Below are 15449 nucleotides of genomic sequence, written 5' to 3' on the forward strand. Positions count from 1 at the left end.
GCTGAATGGTCAGTTGGAACTTCTGCTGTCCTTGAAAACGAAGCCTCGTTCCTTTTTATTTTTTTGGCCTGTCCCGTTTGGCTCTTTTGCCATCAGAATTGTTGTCTAAAGGCAAACAAAGAAGCCCAACGGATTTACTTTACCAAATTGACCATCCCAGCCTTGCCGTAATGGTCCCTTTGATTCACCTTTTATTGTTTATTTTATTTTCACTTACTGAATACGGGACAGACTTGACTGGGGGAAAGAAGGGGAGAAAGAAAGAGGGAAAGAGAAACAGCTGAGAAGAGGGACGGGGGAGAAGGGCAAAAAACAAAAACCAACAGGACGGGCAGAAAAAAAATGCATATATCGATCACCTGCTGAGAAAGGAAAAAAAGAAAACAAGCAGAAGAGAACAAGAGTAATAGAATAAGCAACATCACAATGATATATGGGAATATGACAGTAAATACTAAATATTAAACATTATTGTGCAGCTCATAAGATCAACAGAACACAGTGTGCTTTGAGGTAGGAGCCAAAAAGGGTGTAGTTTGTGGGTGTGATCACCCGTGTGTACACCTGTGAGCATGGACGCGCTTGTTTTTTGTTTTGTTTTTTTAAAGGTTCCTTCATGTAACGATCTGCTAGAGGGTGTGGGGGGGCCACAGCCCCGTCCTCCAGGGCATGAAGCAGGTATGGAGGAGATCAAAACTCCAGACATCCAGAGGCCCCCAGAACACAAGAGACCAAGGAAGACCAACAGAGGGGCAGCTGCGCCACTGTCCCAGAAAGAGCTGAGGAGAGTCCCAGATGAGGGCTCACTCAGCAGCCACGGAGCAGAAGCCAGGGGGAGTTGCAGTGACGCGCCCGTGAGCTCCGCCGGCAGCCAGCTGTGCCTGAGTGACCGAGCCCCAGGCCGAGAGGCCGGGGGCACCCCACCTCCGAAGTGGCCCGAGCGAGCCCCAGGCTCCAGGCCCCGATAAGCGGCCGCCAAGGAGTGAGCCGGTGTGTACCTAGACGCCCATCCCCGGACACAAAGAACCACCAACGCACCGATGTCTGAGGGAGTCCGCCACTGGCAGGGGAAGTGGTGGTAGGGGGAGATAGGCCTCCAAACCTTGGAGGGCCTGAGATGTCCCCAGAGAGGTGGCGCCTGACACCCAACCTGACATATAGACACAGACATACAGGCACACACAGACACAAACATCCATCCCCACCCTCATGCTCTCATATGCACTTACTCCACACTCAACCAACGTGGAGACAGACATAAAGAGACGCTGTACACACGATCACACTCCCCAAGCGTACTCTACAAACCGGGTCTAGGTACCCTTGAGTGTTATTTTAAGAATTATCATCTAGCTGTCACCACAGGTCAATTTTGGTCTAACGGCAGATTGCTCTTTAGGTATAAATACCACATGTAGCAGCCTCAGAGGACTGTTCACAGAACTCATCTTACCTTTTTGTGTCTGTGGGTTTGTGACTTTGTTTGTCTCAGGGCTCAAATTATTAGCGGCAGGTTCAGTGTCTAAAAGAAAATGCCAGAGATGATGTGAATTTCAAACGGAACAGCGGTCAAGCATTTCTTGTAACAACTACAAAATATGTTTTTACAACTGCTCCTTATTTACAAATTATCCCACTCAATGCTAATACTGTGCATACTACAGTAATATTATGTGTGATATGTATGAAGGTGTGCAGTTTCATGTCGTAATGAGAAAATTAAAACTGAATCTCATACAACTAGATTCCATCAGCACAAACAGCACTGATGAACATAATTTCTACTATTGGTAACTTAAGGTAAGAGAAGCTGGAAAACTGATGTGTGGTAGGAAAGTGAGTCAGTACCTCTCTTTTTCTTGAGATTTTAGATAACACCACATTGTTCTTTTTTGAATTAGTCAGTATTTAGCTGTATTAACTAATAAGGATTTTCATTATTGTTACGGCCCTAGCTGGGTCTCCTGAAACTGCCCTTGTGTGGGCGTGGCGTTTTTCTCCGCCTCCTCCTCTCTTGCCACTCCTACCCCCTCTGTTTCTCTCACTCTCCTCTCTCCCCAGGAGACAGCTGCTCTTGGTTAGCCTCGTTTGCCACCTGAATCCAGTCAGCAATCGCCTCTGAGGCTATCTAAGCTGGGGATGAGCTGTGAGCAGGGGGTTTTTCTCTGGTGTTCCCACATTGGGTGTCGAAGTTGTTGGGAGAAATCTTATAGTGTGGAAGCAGTGTGCAGTGTAACTGCTTCACGTGAGTAGTGTGTAGTGATGGGCAGATGAAGCCCCATGAAGCACTGAAGCTTTTCATCCAATTGGTTCACCCCAACGCGAAGCTTCATGAAGCTTCATTTGCTCTAGCAGGACACCTACTGGACGTAAAAATAATAGCTGGCATGAATTTGAAGAGTGTGGCATTTTGCACACAGCCTGTAAATGTCAACAACAAAAGGAGTGTGTAAAACATGTATATTGTAGTGATGGCAGTATACTGTGTATATTTATAGTGGCAGTATGGGAAATGATTATTTGGAAATGCTTGAAATGGAAATGATCATTTACTGTGAGGTGAGGTGTGGTTGGGGTGTGGACAGTGGTTGTGCTTTTGTAACGTTGAGGTATGGACAGCTACACTGTAAAAACTGTGATTGGGGTTAATTAGAATCTAATAGGAGAGTAATAGTAATTATTACTCAGTAAAAACGTGTATGAGTAGTTTTAATCAAATCTAAGCAAAATTCAACAATTTTGAGATGTTCAGTTATTTAAATTTACACAGTTTTGTTTGGGGTAAATTCAGCAATGGTTTGTTGAGTAGATTTAAAAAAAATGTTTGAGTACTAAAAAAATTTAAGAAATCTAATAGATTTAACTGATGAAAGCATTTTCATTTTAATCATTGTACACTTCCGCCCATAATCCTTTGTGCCACGTGCAGGACACACGCGCTTCGTGAGTGGACGTCTCCATTTTGTCAGAGGTAAGACTTCTTAATTTGTTCAAATATAAGACACGGTTTAAACAATAACGTATATCGGTTTTGAGTAAAGGTTTTAAACAGTATGATACGTCGAAATTTTATTAATAATCATCACTGTAATGATAGTATCGTATTTTTACACAAATGGCAGTTAGTGGACTGCTAGCACAAGGTCACTTTCCAAGCCTTCACGACTGTGTTACTGAACAGCTTTAACTAACCACATGTTTTACCGTATTAAAAAATATCAACGGTATATTCCGATGAGTTTTAACGTCTTTCATCCACGTTTAAAAGTTCATGAAAAGGTTTTGCGGTCAGTTGTGAGTGATTTTGTCAGCCACAGTCAGTTTTTCGAACTCCAGTTTCCAATAATGGCGGCCACTACTAAGTTTTAAAATTACTCTTAGTAATCTTTCTGGGTCACAAAATAAACTTTTAACATATTTTCAGGCGCGAAAGTAGCTGTGTAAACATCAAATATCTGCTCGGTTTATCAAGATATCGCATGTTTGCAAAAGTGCTTCGACGTTTTCGGAGCATCTGCTACCCACCAGCTCGATAGCAAGCCGGGAGCTCGAGGGTCACTGAAGCCGCTGAGAACGGCACAACTCCCGGCACATCATTTTCAGATCACCGCGGGGTTTCGCTACTCAGTTTAAACGTAATGTATAAGTCACTTAGACAACCTAAAAATGTTATTGTTTGGTTTTTTTCAGTGTTTTATTTGTTCGTGAGTAAATCGGTTTGGCTGAGATTAAAGTTATTAGATTAGATTAGATAAAATAAAACTTTATTAATCCCCCGGGTGGGTTCCTCCTTGGTTTTTACACAGCTGACTAACTGTCAAAAATGATAATGTTGCTTTCCTTTCAGGTAATGGAAGATCCCTCAACTTAAATTCACCTGATCAGCATGGGATTGAAGTTGCAGGCTATCATAGCCAAGGTATTTTCCACAGACATTTCAGCTTGGAATTTTATTTAAAGAATTTTTTTGTCAAATTTCATTTGCATGGTGCACAGCTCCACTAATTTGTTTGCATGTTTTTGTCAGTGCAAGAGGACGCCAGGACGTCACTGATATAATTAACAACACAATTATGGGTTTCATGTTTTAATTGTATTTTAAATACATGTCTATTCTTAGTAAAAAAAACAAACAAAAAACAAACAAAAAAACACAAGTACAGGTATTGCTGGGTTTTTGTTTTGTCCCAAGAAGGAAAAACCCTTTCTGACGAACATAAACTAAATTAGATAAAAAAAACTAAATGACTAAATTAATGTAATTTACTAAAACGACACATTTAAAGATTGAACCTGTCAAGCATGTTGACAATACCTTTGTGTTGACTGTCAGCACCCAGGCATGTGCATTAACATCAGCTAATTATCGCACATAATGCTCCATGTGATGATAATTTGATATTTAACAGTTTTTTTTAATACTGCCAATTCTCACAGTTTTGTCTTAATAAATGGTCACTTATCTGATGGTAATTTTTGGAATTCTTGCTCATTTTCAGTCACCAAGCAATCCTAGCAATAACATAACCAGAAATCTGGTTATTCAGTGCTTGATGGTGTACCTTGGGGAGTCCATTGATCAACTGATCAAAGAGTACAGTGTAAGTGTTGAAGTAGAAACATTATTCTGTTTTTGTTATTCATATGTGTTTGTCAAGTTTCAAATAATTTGAGGCATTATCATGTTTTTTATTTGTCATTCAGCTACAGGATGTGTCCAGGAAATATTTCATGTGTGCAACTACAGTCAGAAAACCCATGTGTTTGTTGTTTCAGGATGCTGATGAGGATGGTGTGTCACAAGATCTTTCTGAACAGAGGATGAAAATCTACAAAATCAAGGCTGTTGGATCTGAGGAGGATGACATTGGCATTGTGCTGGAGGGTGTGAGAGTTATGCCTGCTCTGGGCAATTTTCCAAGAGCATGCGCAATGCTGGTTGGATTGACATATGCAGTCGATCTTGCCTATCCCAAAGAGCTAAAATACACCTTGGAAGTATTCCAGAAACTTTTCCTTGAACTGGATTGTGCTAAGCTCTCACCAAAAGTGAACAGCCTCAAGAACAAGTTATTGGCTTAAACGAGGACTCTGAAAGAATGAAAGGGAAGTAAGCTCACTGAAAACCTTTGGTTTGTCTTTGTTAGATGCAGCTATCTTTTCAGTTTTTAAGTTAATTTCATCTTATTCATATCTTACCCAAATGACCTGCAATGTGTCAGGCTGTATTTGTGCTCTTCATTTTAATTTTGTTTTTTATTACCTACAAGTTTCTTAGGAATATTCTGTTTGAAAGGCAGCAAATTGGAGGAATCACTAGTGAAGCTTTTCTTTGTTTATAGTGTATGTTACTATAAAACATTGGTTTAAAACAACTTTAAAATTTAACAGAAGTGCAGTCCTGTAGCTGTAGAAATGTTACTTCCTCTTACATGTGTCTTAGATTTTCTCAGGTTAAACATCCAAATTGGGATAAAAGGTTGATTTACATTATTGATATTCCATGTACATGAGTGAAAAACCTTTGTTCTACAGTTATATTGAGTGATTCAATTTAACAAAAGATTGACAAACTAAAGTTTTTGTTTGTCAATCATAAATAAGTAACAGAGATAAAGGAAACGGTAAAGGATATTCAAATTTCAGGTTCATGTTGATATTACAGTCTAAAGATTAATTTCTTTTTTACAAAACTGGTTTACATTCATGCAGTTTATGTTGCTGTTGCTCTGTACACAAAGCTGTGTGATAAACTGTTTATGACACTAAAACAAATTTACAGCAGAGGAATGTATTTAGGAGATCAGGAGATTGTTGATGAGAATTCAGTGTATACGAGCAGAAAAATGTTATATTATAAATTACTGTGTTTTATTTTCCACAATAAAACAAATTACTGTTTTGATGTTTTCTTTGTGAAATTGATTCATTTTACTCAGAAAATAAGTAAAATTCATTTCATTTTCTCTTATTATTCAGTCATTATTTTTAAGGTTTATTTGGAAAATTATTGAATCCAATTTGAGTTTTACTGAAAAAACAAGAAGATTTCATTTCTTTGTAATGGATATTTTAGGAAGTTTTTACTAAACCTTTGCCAGATAGTTAGTAAATTCAAAGTAATTTTTCTCAGAGACTTATTTCATATCAATTATTTTTTTTGGTAAAGTTGGGCAATTTCAACCTTCAGTTTGAGATTTTGACCCTAAATCCAACACATATTTACAGTTTAATTCTATTAATATCTACTTTTGTTTTCTATTTGAATTTAATTAACATTTTCTCTACATTTTACATAAATCTTTTGAAATTAAAATCTACTTAATTATTTCAAGTGTCACTTTGTTGCCATAACTTTTTTAAGTAACCTCTAGTCACAGTTTTTACAGTGTACACACTGAGGCTTTGAGCCTCAGTCCTGCCTGTTCACATTTTATTCTGTAAAAACTAAATTTTCACTGCTTTTATGACCTTTTTAGTGGGGAGAACATAGCTAGGATTTAATGATTTAACAAATCTTTTGAATCCTTTGTCCTCCACAATGCTAAATGGCTGGGAGTCCTCAATCACCATGCTAACCAGGTCTTCATCTATTTGAGATTGTTCTCCTGAGGAAAGACAATAAAGATAAAGCACAAATATAAATAGCACACACATAACTTATAACAGTTGTATAATATTGTTATATCATTTAGTAACATTACTGCATCCTATATTATCATTGCATTTGATGGCTCACCTGGTCTTGCTCCACGATCGGTGTCCCCCTTATTCTCATGCAAAGCTCTGTAGTGCCTAAGCATGGATGAGGTGTTGTTGCTATATCCCAGCTCCCTGGCACATAGCAAACACTTCACCTTGTACAAAAGTCAAGACAGCTCAACATAAATTGTATTGCACCATCAGTATCATGAAAATACATCTTCTGTAGAAATACCTTGTTAGGAGGAATAAGATCAAAATGTTCCCACACAGGGGAGGACATCCTCCTCTTCTTAGCTGGCTCCATTCTCTCCTGACTCTCCTCACTCTCATAAACCTCCAAACTGTCTCCAAACTCTCACTAACCGCAACTCTCCATCAAACACCCACATTTTTGAATGAAGTCTGAGGGGTTTATATCGCTGTCATATCTCGCGGCAAAGTTCGAACCACTTCATGAACCAGTCACGTGGTACAGCCGGGCAGCGAGGCTTCGGACGTCATCATTTTCAGCTCCTCCCATAAATGAAGCAAGCCTCGATACGCGCTTCGCGGAAACGCCCCCTCCATTACTCGACACACGCTCCGAAGCCTCGATACAGAACGTCCCATCACTAGTAGTGTGGACTTGTGGGCCTCGGCAGCAGTAAAGCTAGCTGCTGCTAGTGACAGGGTGAGCTTGTGGGCCCCTGGAAGTGCCTCCTCATGGTGTGGAGTTTTTGTTTGGTTGTTGTGTTCTGTGTTGTTGCAACCTTTTTCCAAGTGTTATCGGTAAAACGGCAATGCCGGCTCTTTATGTTAGTCTTTATTATAGATAATCTTATTTTATTTACTAAGAACACCTGTCTGTTCTCCTTTCATTCTGTTCTGGACTCATTTGTTACTGGTCCCCTCACTCGTATGCCTAGAGCCTTTCGGGGGGGACGTAACAATTGTAAACATTTTATTTTTGTTTCAAACATGACATGTTATACCTAGTTTCATCTTCCAGTAAAGAAATTCCAACACCCAAAACTGCGGAGTCAACACAGCAGTGATAACAGCCCACAGCAGGGTGTGGTAACTATATAATTTCTTATTGAGATATTGGAACAATAGAAATACAGAAAGGTAGTTCTATATGTTTGTAAATTCAAATTATTACAGGTTTGTTGCAAAAATTGTATTTAATGAGTTAAGCCAAAGACAAAAAAAAGGAAAGCAATTGAAATTAAGGTTAGGAAAAGAAAACCGGTGAGAGGGCCTCACCTCATAACAATCACCATAAATAACAATCTGTTTTCCCTTTAAAAATCACCCTTTTTTGGGAATCCCCTAGATATGCCCTGCTCCGACCCTATCAGACTGGATCTTATTCCTCAGGTTCAAACTAACAAATTATCATGTTTTTTCAATAGGCTTGGGCCCACACTTCAGGAAGGGTACCTAGAATGCAAAAATCACATACTGGATAAGGCTTTAGGGTGGGACTCTCGCTATGAATAGAAACATAAAACAAGTAAAAAGTAAGACAAAGAAAGTCACTAAAGAAAAGAAATCAGAAGTAAGACAACAAAAACAAGTTGAAAGACAAAGGAAGAAAGTTTAAGAAAAAAAAAAAGAAAAGCAAGACATTTGCCTTATCACCCACATGGTTAAATTTCTGATGTAATCAAAAACCAAAAAACGTTATTGTTATGTTTTTTGTTTTTTAAGTTAATTGTCTCATGTTTTTATTTAACAAAAAAGCACAATACACCACTTTTTTTTTCCCCCAGAAATGTTTTTTAGTTTTATTGAAATATTTTTTTAGCACAAATGAAAATCATTAAAAGCTTTCAAAGAACACGAAGTTTGATTAAAATTGCTAGCTTTACATATTAATACACATGTGATAAATCGTTTTACAAAACACGAGACCATGCTATCATTTTTGTTTTGATTAGAGCTATATAAAGCAAGTACATCATCATAAGTCTTTCCATGTGATTTCTGGGCTAGAAAAAATATACAATGCTGCCCACTGTAGACAGTGTGGCTTGTAGCTTTGATGGAAAAATACTCGTTTAGCATGCTTTTTCAAAAACATTACAATGCTTTTGGGGTAAAAAGGATAATCTGGTGGGAATCCAAACGAATCATAAAAAGTAGCACCTCCATCTTCATCTAAAGAAATAGCCAGCCAGTGAGTTCCAGGTTTGTTCCTTGGATCTGTATTTATGATCATATATGTAGGCCGTTTAAACAAGAGTTTGAGTAATGTTAATAATTCATCTTCTGCATATACTCCAAAAAAAAAAAACTATCGCCCACTAGCAGTCTCATAATACTGTCCAACTGGTGATTGTTCATAATTCAATTAAAAAAAAAAAAATGGTGAAACCTCAGTAATAATCAACCCAAACTTGTCTTTTGGAATTGATCTTGAGAATGGAATCATAACAAGCATAAACGATCAATGTGGTTGTGTGAGGTAGAGGGACTCTGAAGCGCATTTCAAGTCTCAAGTTGCCATTTATCACCGGTGACAAGGCCTGACTGTCATCTGAAGGATTCATATTGAACACAAACAATGTATACCATTGTTCAAACTCCTGTCTGTCAATGCACAAGGACAGATCTTTCAGGTTTCTCCCGGTAGCAGTGTACAGGCTGTAAAACTCTCTTACGGAGTGATTCTCAGCAAAATTGGGTTGAAACGCTTTGGCTGGTATTTGCTTAGTCTCATGACACAAAGCCAAAAACTCTAGATTGTTATGCTGGAAATTGAAAGGGCATAAATCATATCGACCTGTAAAACCCTTATGGTTAACCATGCCTATGACTAGGTAACGGGGAAGTGAGCCCAGAAACAGATTCTCATGATGTGATATCCGCAAATTCTCGGGTATTGAAAATGTTTTTTCATTAATCTGGGATATGGGATACAATGCATTCGCTTGCATGAGAGTGGACGCGTGGCCTACGCGTCCAGATTCAGACCGCAGTCTGCCTGTTAGTGACCTCTGGCATAGAAGAAAAGTGTCAATAGGGCCTTTTCCTGTGAGACAATACGTGTATTTTTATTTGGGTAAGGTTTCACAAGAAGTTGTTCATATACTTTTCTTCTTGTTTTTTTAATTTAGAAAACAAAGTCTGACAGCTTATTGATTTTTGTTTGTCTCAGTCTACATCCATGTTGGCATGCTGAAGGAGCATAGCTCAGGTATTTTCCAAAGCAATTATTAAAATTTACAGATTCTTGTATTTAAAACAATACTTTTTCATACAGTTGCATCAAGTCCTACATTCATATCATTTTAGGAGGTATAAATGAGAAAAAGTGGCCTTAATCCTGTTATCCGGTTTTTTTTTGTTTTTGTTTTTTTTTTTTTACTATCACATACTCAGTGTGTATTTGATAATAGGTTGTGTTTTTGTTAATTCTTTTGTTGTTGAGTTTTGGAGGAGCATAAAAAGACTCAAATAATAACACATCAATTTTAAAATTACTATTAAATTGAAAATTATTTTTTAAACAAAATAATATTTCAGTGGAGTCATTTCATTCCGCTGTAGTGCAAATAACATCACACATGGACATTTAATATGTTTTAATAATGTTTTTACAGTTCAAACAAACTTACAGCTTCTTTTCACAGAGCATTAGAGACGTTGTGGTTATGCTGCAGATAGTTTTCAGACGAAGAAAAATGAAGAAGAAAAAAGACTTAACCAACAATATAAATATGAATGTAGAGAGATACTGGGGTTTAGAAACCGAACAGACATCTTCAGTTTACTTCTGAGAAATTTCATCACTGACACCATGGCATGTACAGTGCAGTGGTTAATGTACATTATTGAGCTGCTTGGTCTAAAAATATATAGCTACATCATATGTTTGTTTTTTCCACAGTAGCATGACAGGTGGTGAATAGGACACTTATCTAGAGATATATTTTTCCAGACAGTAGAATTTACTGGTGTTGCGGGATCAGATATTGAGGGTGAGCACAAAAACAATCATGGTCCAGACGAGCTTCGGTCAAAGAATGATTTTAATGAACCCACACATGTGCGGGGAGATGATCACTGAACACAGCAGCAATCACCTGCCTCCAGCTTTACAGAAACAATCATTTTATATCAGGGTATTGTTTATGACGCCCCTTCATTGCGTCAAAACACATACAAAGCACATACAATGATATTGACGACTTTCGACATGAATGGAAAGAGCCTTCTCTCCGTCTCGAGGCCAGATGCCGACTCTCACTTATCTCCTGGAGCATACTTTTGCAGCTACAGGCATTTGCAAACTGTTATTCGAACTCATAGCCTAAACATGAGCCCAACTATTGTCTCTGTGTGTGTGTGTGTGTGTGTGTGTGTGTGTGTGTGTGTGTCGACCTCCAACGCACTCAGCCTCACCCCTCCCGTTGGCGCTTCTAAATAATCTTAACTAAAAGTATGTGTGATCTATTGAATAAATGTTTTACCAAAATGCCCCTACTCAAGGCTTAATAAAAGAATGTAAAATATGTGTTGTGTAAGCGTGTTCTTTCCATAGCTCAACATCCCTTACACCATGTATTGTCTGATCATAGCGCCAAACAAAGTTCACGACCTTCAACCACTTAACTGAGCTTCAACTCTTTAAATAAGCACAGAAAAGCAAAGTGTATATAAAATGATTACAACTACACCTGTAATGAAAAGGTTAGTACGCGATTATGATAACACCAGTAACACAAATTATAACATAATGGCAACAGCTTCAATCAATGTTTTTGATGAGAATAAGAATTAATGCAATGATTAATGATAATGACTACAAAATTAATTATGATGATTATGAATAGTAACAGTAAAATAATGTCTTTAATTCCACACTGGACACTGAAGGGAGTGCCAGTTTATGACTTTGATAACTAGAGGTACACTCCCCCCCCCCCCCCCCTCACTTATCTGTAGAAATAACTTTCAAAGGCTTTTATTGTAATATATCATATAGACGGGGGGGGGGAAATCACATTACGGTATTGACTGATTAAGACTTTCTCACCAAGCATCAATAGACTAATTAATATGTTCTTAGAAAAAAAAATTGTCTTGCTACAGAACCTTGGTGACAACAAAAAATGTTTTCCTTCCCTCTACTTTTTGAAAATTCTATACATTGATGCAACAGTTGTTATTCCCTTTGCAATTTGCACTTGTGGACATTTTCTTCCTCAGTTGTTCCAAGGCTGACCTTTTCTTAATACTAACAGCAGCAGAGCGACCCATAAAACTGTGCCAACAGTTCTTATGAGGAGGTAGAGGAGAACAGGAAGCTGATCATAACAAAGGAGCGTCACCATGTGATAATCTGTAAAAACAACAACACTCGTACTTAATATTTCCAAAATGTCCAATTTTGTGTTTGTTTGTTTTTGTTGTTGTTGTTTTGTTTTTCCAAAGATGGCCTTAACATTTGTGTAGCCAATAGGACATGACTATTGGCTCTTCAAAGGCTCTTCTGCATCTCTTTCCAGACCCAGAAGCTATGTTGTGCTGTCACTGCTGGTGTGTAGTAGCTCCACCACCCCACTAGGGGAAGGAGCTGGGCTTGTTAACCCAAGTGTGTGCAGTTAAAACAATAAGAATTAGAATGGCAGCAGTGGGCAGATTAAAAGTTCTAAAGTTATTTTCTCTTAAAGCATGGAGAATATATGCCTCTAGCATACTATGAGTTTATGTTAAATAAGGGACATAAAGTAGATTTTTGGACTGTCATGTTGTCAGACTGCAAATGCTGATGACAGGAATAGGAATTTCCATGTGTTAGCATTTAGTGACTGGAAAAAAAGCCAACTTTTTCTACTATTTTCTGACAGTTATGTTAACCTGACATTGAGATAAGGTTTTAAACTATGTTGTGTAATATAAAAGACCACAATTTATGCCATTTCTCGTGTTTTGCAGTTTTAGAGAGACAAAATCTCATTTTGAAGAACTGTTTATCTATCTTGATATTGACATTCAATGAGGGCAGTAAGTACTTATTTTATATACAGTTTAAGTCTCACATCTAAAATGCCTCTAAAAAATACATCCAAAAAAAGTGCTCTCACCTGTGCTGTCTCTGCTTCTGACAGCCAGCCAGCTCTCAGGTGATTCTCCAACTCCTGAGATTTTGCACTTGTAGAGTCCTTCATGAGACTTGTTAATATTGTGGATGATCAAAGTGCTGGTGGAGATGTTTTTGATAAAGAGGCCATTTTTATAGAAGGATATGGAAGTAGACGCATTGGTAGAAGCTGTCTTGTTTTTACAGCGCAGACTCACAGTGTTTCCCTCCATCACAGGAAGTAAAGGACTTTCCAGGATCACAGGACCAGCTAGTATAATTATAACATATGGTATAATTACTACAGCACCCTGGGAAATCGTGTGTTTGAAAGACATAATCCTTTGTCATGTAATATATAGGTTTTGAGCACTTTTGCGGGCAGAGGAAAAATACTATTACCAGCATTTAATTATGTCACTTACGAGCATTTAACAGATATCACATAATAATCCGAACATTTAGCAGATTTCTCAACAAGCCTTCTGTTTAGTGGTGTACTAATAAGAATATACTTTTTGCAATCCAATTCAGTAATTTATTCAGCAATATATTTTATTAATATTTTATTCCAACATAGTTGGTGTGAAGCACTCAGAATTTCGTTGTACATTTACAATGACAAAGGACTATTCTATTCTATCCTTTAAATATGCATGTTAGTGAACGCAGGTACAGTAAACTTACGTGTAATGGTGATGTTGACAGTGTTGCTTTTCTTTCCATCTCTGCTCTCACACCAGTACTGCCCACTGTCTCCCATAAAAACATGTTTGAAGATGCAAATGTACCCACTGAAAACTCCCCAACTAGTCCCACATGCTGTACTTTCGGTTGGCACCTTCCTCATTAGTCTCCATCCAGGAGACACGTCAAACTCCTTACAGTTAAAAGACAATGTGCTGTATTCATAGTGCTGAGAAGTGTTTGGAACAACATGAGGAAAAGCTGCATTGAACAACAACGAGGGAGACGGGACCATTAAATATGCACCAAGTGAAAATTGTCAAACCAAAACCCACAATCCCGGCTAATGTTATTCATGCAAAATAATTACATTTATTTTCACTTACAAACTCTTTGAGCATCACAAACATCCCAAACTTGTGTCACCAGCAGCAGCCACATATTTATCACTGAAGAAAAAACGAAAAAAAAAATGCATTAAAAATAAGTGATAAGGAAAACTCAATTTGATCCCTTCAGTAAGATGATGTTGTGGCTTTGTTACACTTTGGAGGGCATTTTGAATATGTTCTTTGCTAGGAATCAGAAAAAGGGAAAAAAAATCTTATGCTATGGCTTATGTTAAATAAGTAACAATAGATTCTTTTTTTATACTGTTTTAACAGTAAGCACCTGCAGTACCTCCACAGCCCACCTGCAGGCACCGCCCACACTTTCAGAACCACTCGTATAAAATTTAAAGTATAAATATATTTATTAAGCTGATCATATCAGTGCATCTAGATGAGGTAGATAGATGAGATGTTTCAGTCATACTGTAGCAATCATGTTCCATAGCTGGTTTTGGAACTAGAGGAAATGGTTTAGGAAAAGGAGGTGTTGCTCGCTTAGACTGATGTCCTTGACCCGGATACACATGGATGGATGGATTTGTTAAACTAATATTAATAAATGAAAATAATGAATAGATAATTAGTATTGCAGCACAGTGATGCAGTGGTTAGCACTGTTGCCTGAGTTCAGTTCCATCATCAGGCCAGGGCCTTTCTGTGTGGAGTTTGCTTGTTGTCTGTGTTTGTGTGGATTCTCTCCAGGTACTCCGGCTTCATTCCACAGTACAAACACATGTAGTTAGTGGGGCTAGGTTAACTGGTGATTTTAAATTGCATGAATGTGAATGGTTGTCTGTCTCTCTTTGTTAGCTCTGCGACAGACTGGCGACTTGTCCAGGGTTGTTTTTTGTCCTAAGACAGCTGGGACAGGCTCCAGCACCCCTATGACCCTGAGTTGGATAAGTGGAGTAGGATGGATAACTACTAGTATTACCTTACTGAATCTTTATTCTTGTCTTTCTTTACACTTGTACTTTGATCTATATTAAGACATATTTAAATTTTAGGCTCTACAGGATTTAAAAAGTCATGACCCTGGTAGTCATTGAATAGTTGTTACTAAAGCAATTTCAGAGCCTCTTTTCACACAGCTCTGGCAGTATCGTGGTTATAGTGCAGATAGTTTCTCAGGCTGAAACACTAACATTAATGAAAAGATTGAACGAGTATAGTAATATGAATATAGAGACAGTGTGTGGTGTGGAAACTCTGCAAAGGTCTTGACTAGCATTTCTGACAATGTGCTCACCACACAAATTTGCATCCCTTCATATCAGACTTTATGTGCTATCATACACTGCTTTGCATTTAGTCTCAATGCTGCAATAGACAGGAGTCTTCACCAAAATCATCTAAATGCCTTTTTTTTTTTCTAGAAAAATTTGAGTTTAGCTCACATTTGGAGATTCTGATACTTGTAAAATTAATGTGAAGGAATACTGAAACTCTTCTGGTGAAACTTTACGTTTAATACCAACATGATGATTCATCAAAGTGCTGTCAGCACCAGAAATAATTACAGCTTCTAGATAACATGCATGAAAAAGCAGCTGCACCCCCTGAACTCCAAATAAAATGAATAAGAAGAAAACAAA

General features: G+C 37.9%; 1 protein-coding gene across 1 annotated transcript; it reads right to left on the reverse strand.

Moving 5' to 3' along the window:
• Positions 1 to 11897: 11897 nt before the first annotated feature.
• LOC146635505 (putative high affinity immunoglobulin gamma Fc receptor IB) lies at positions 11898 to 13538 on the reverse strand. The gene is made up of 3 exons (XM_085350152.1): positions 13463 to 13538; positions 12780 to 13046; positions 11898 to 12034 (listed from the first exon to the last, which is right to left on the reverse strand). The coding sequence occupies exons 1-3, from the start codon at positions 13536 to 13538 to the stop codon at positions 11898 to 11900; spliced, it is 480 nt and encodes a 159-aa protein (XP_085206278.1).
• Positions 13539 to 15449: the final 1911 nt, after the last annotated feature.

This window comes from Diplotaxodon limnothrissa, linkage group LG3 (assembly GCF_057381915.1).
Source record: "Diplotaxodon limnothrissa isolate DT_005_m linkage group LG3, D_limnothrissa_male_GT1.1, whole genome shotgun sequence".
In the NCBI taxonomy this organism is placed as follows: domain Eukaryota; kingdom Metazoa; phylum Chordata; class Actinopteri; order Cichliformes; family Cichlidae; genus Diplotaxodon; species Diplotaxodon limnothrissa.

Excerpts from the sequence above, each read along its gene's own strand:
- LOC146635505 (XM_085350152.1), bottom strand. The coding sequence starts at position 13,538 with ATGGGAGACAGTGGGCAGTACTGGTGTGAGAGCAGAGATGGAAAGAAA. Across the intron at positions 13,047-13,462 it reads TGTCAACATCACCATTACAC|CTGGTCCTGTGATCCTGGAA; the intron begins GTAAGTTTACTG and ends TAATTATACTAG. Across the intron at positions 12,035-12,779 it reads CAGAAGCAGAGACAGCACAG|ATTATCACATGGTGACGCTC; the intron begins GTGAGAGCACTT and ends TTGTTTTTACAG.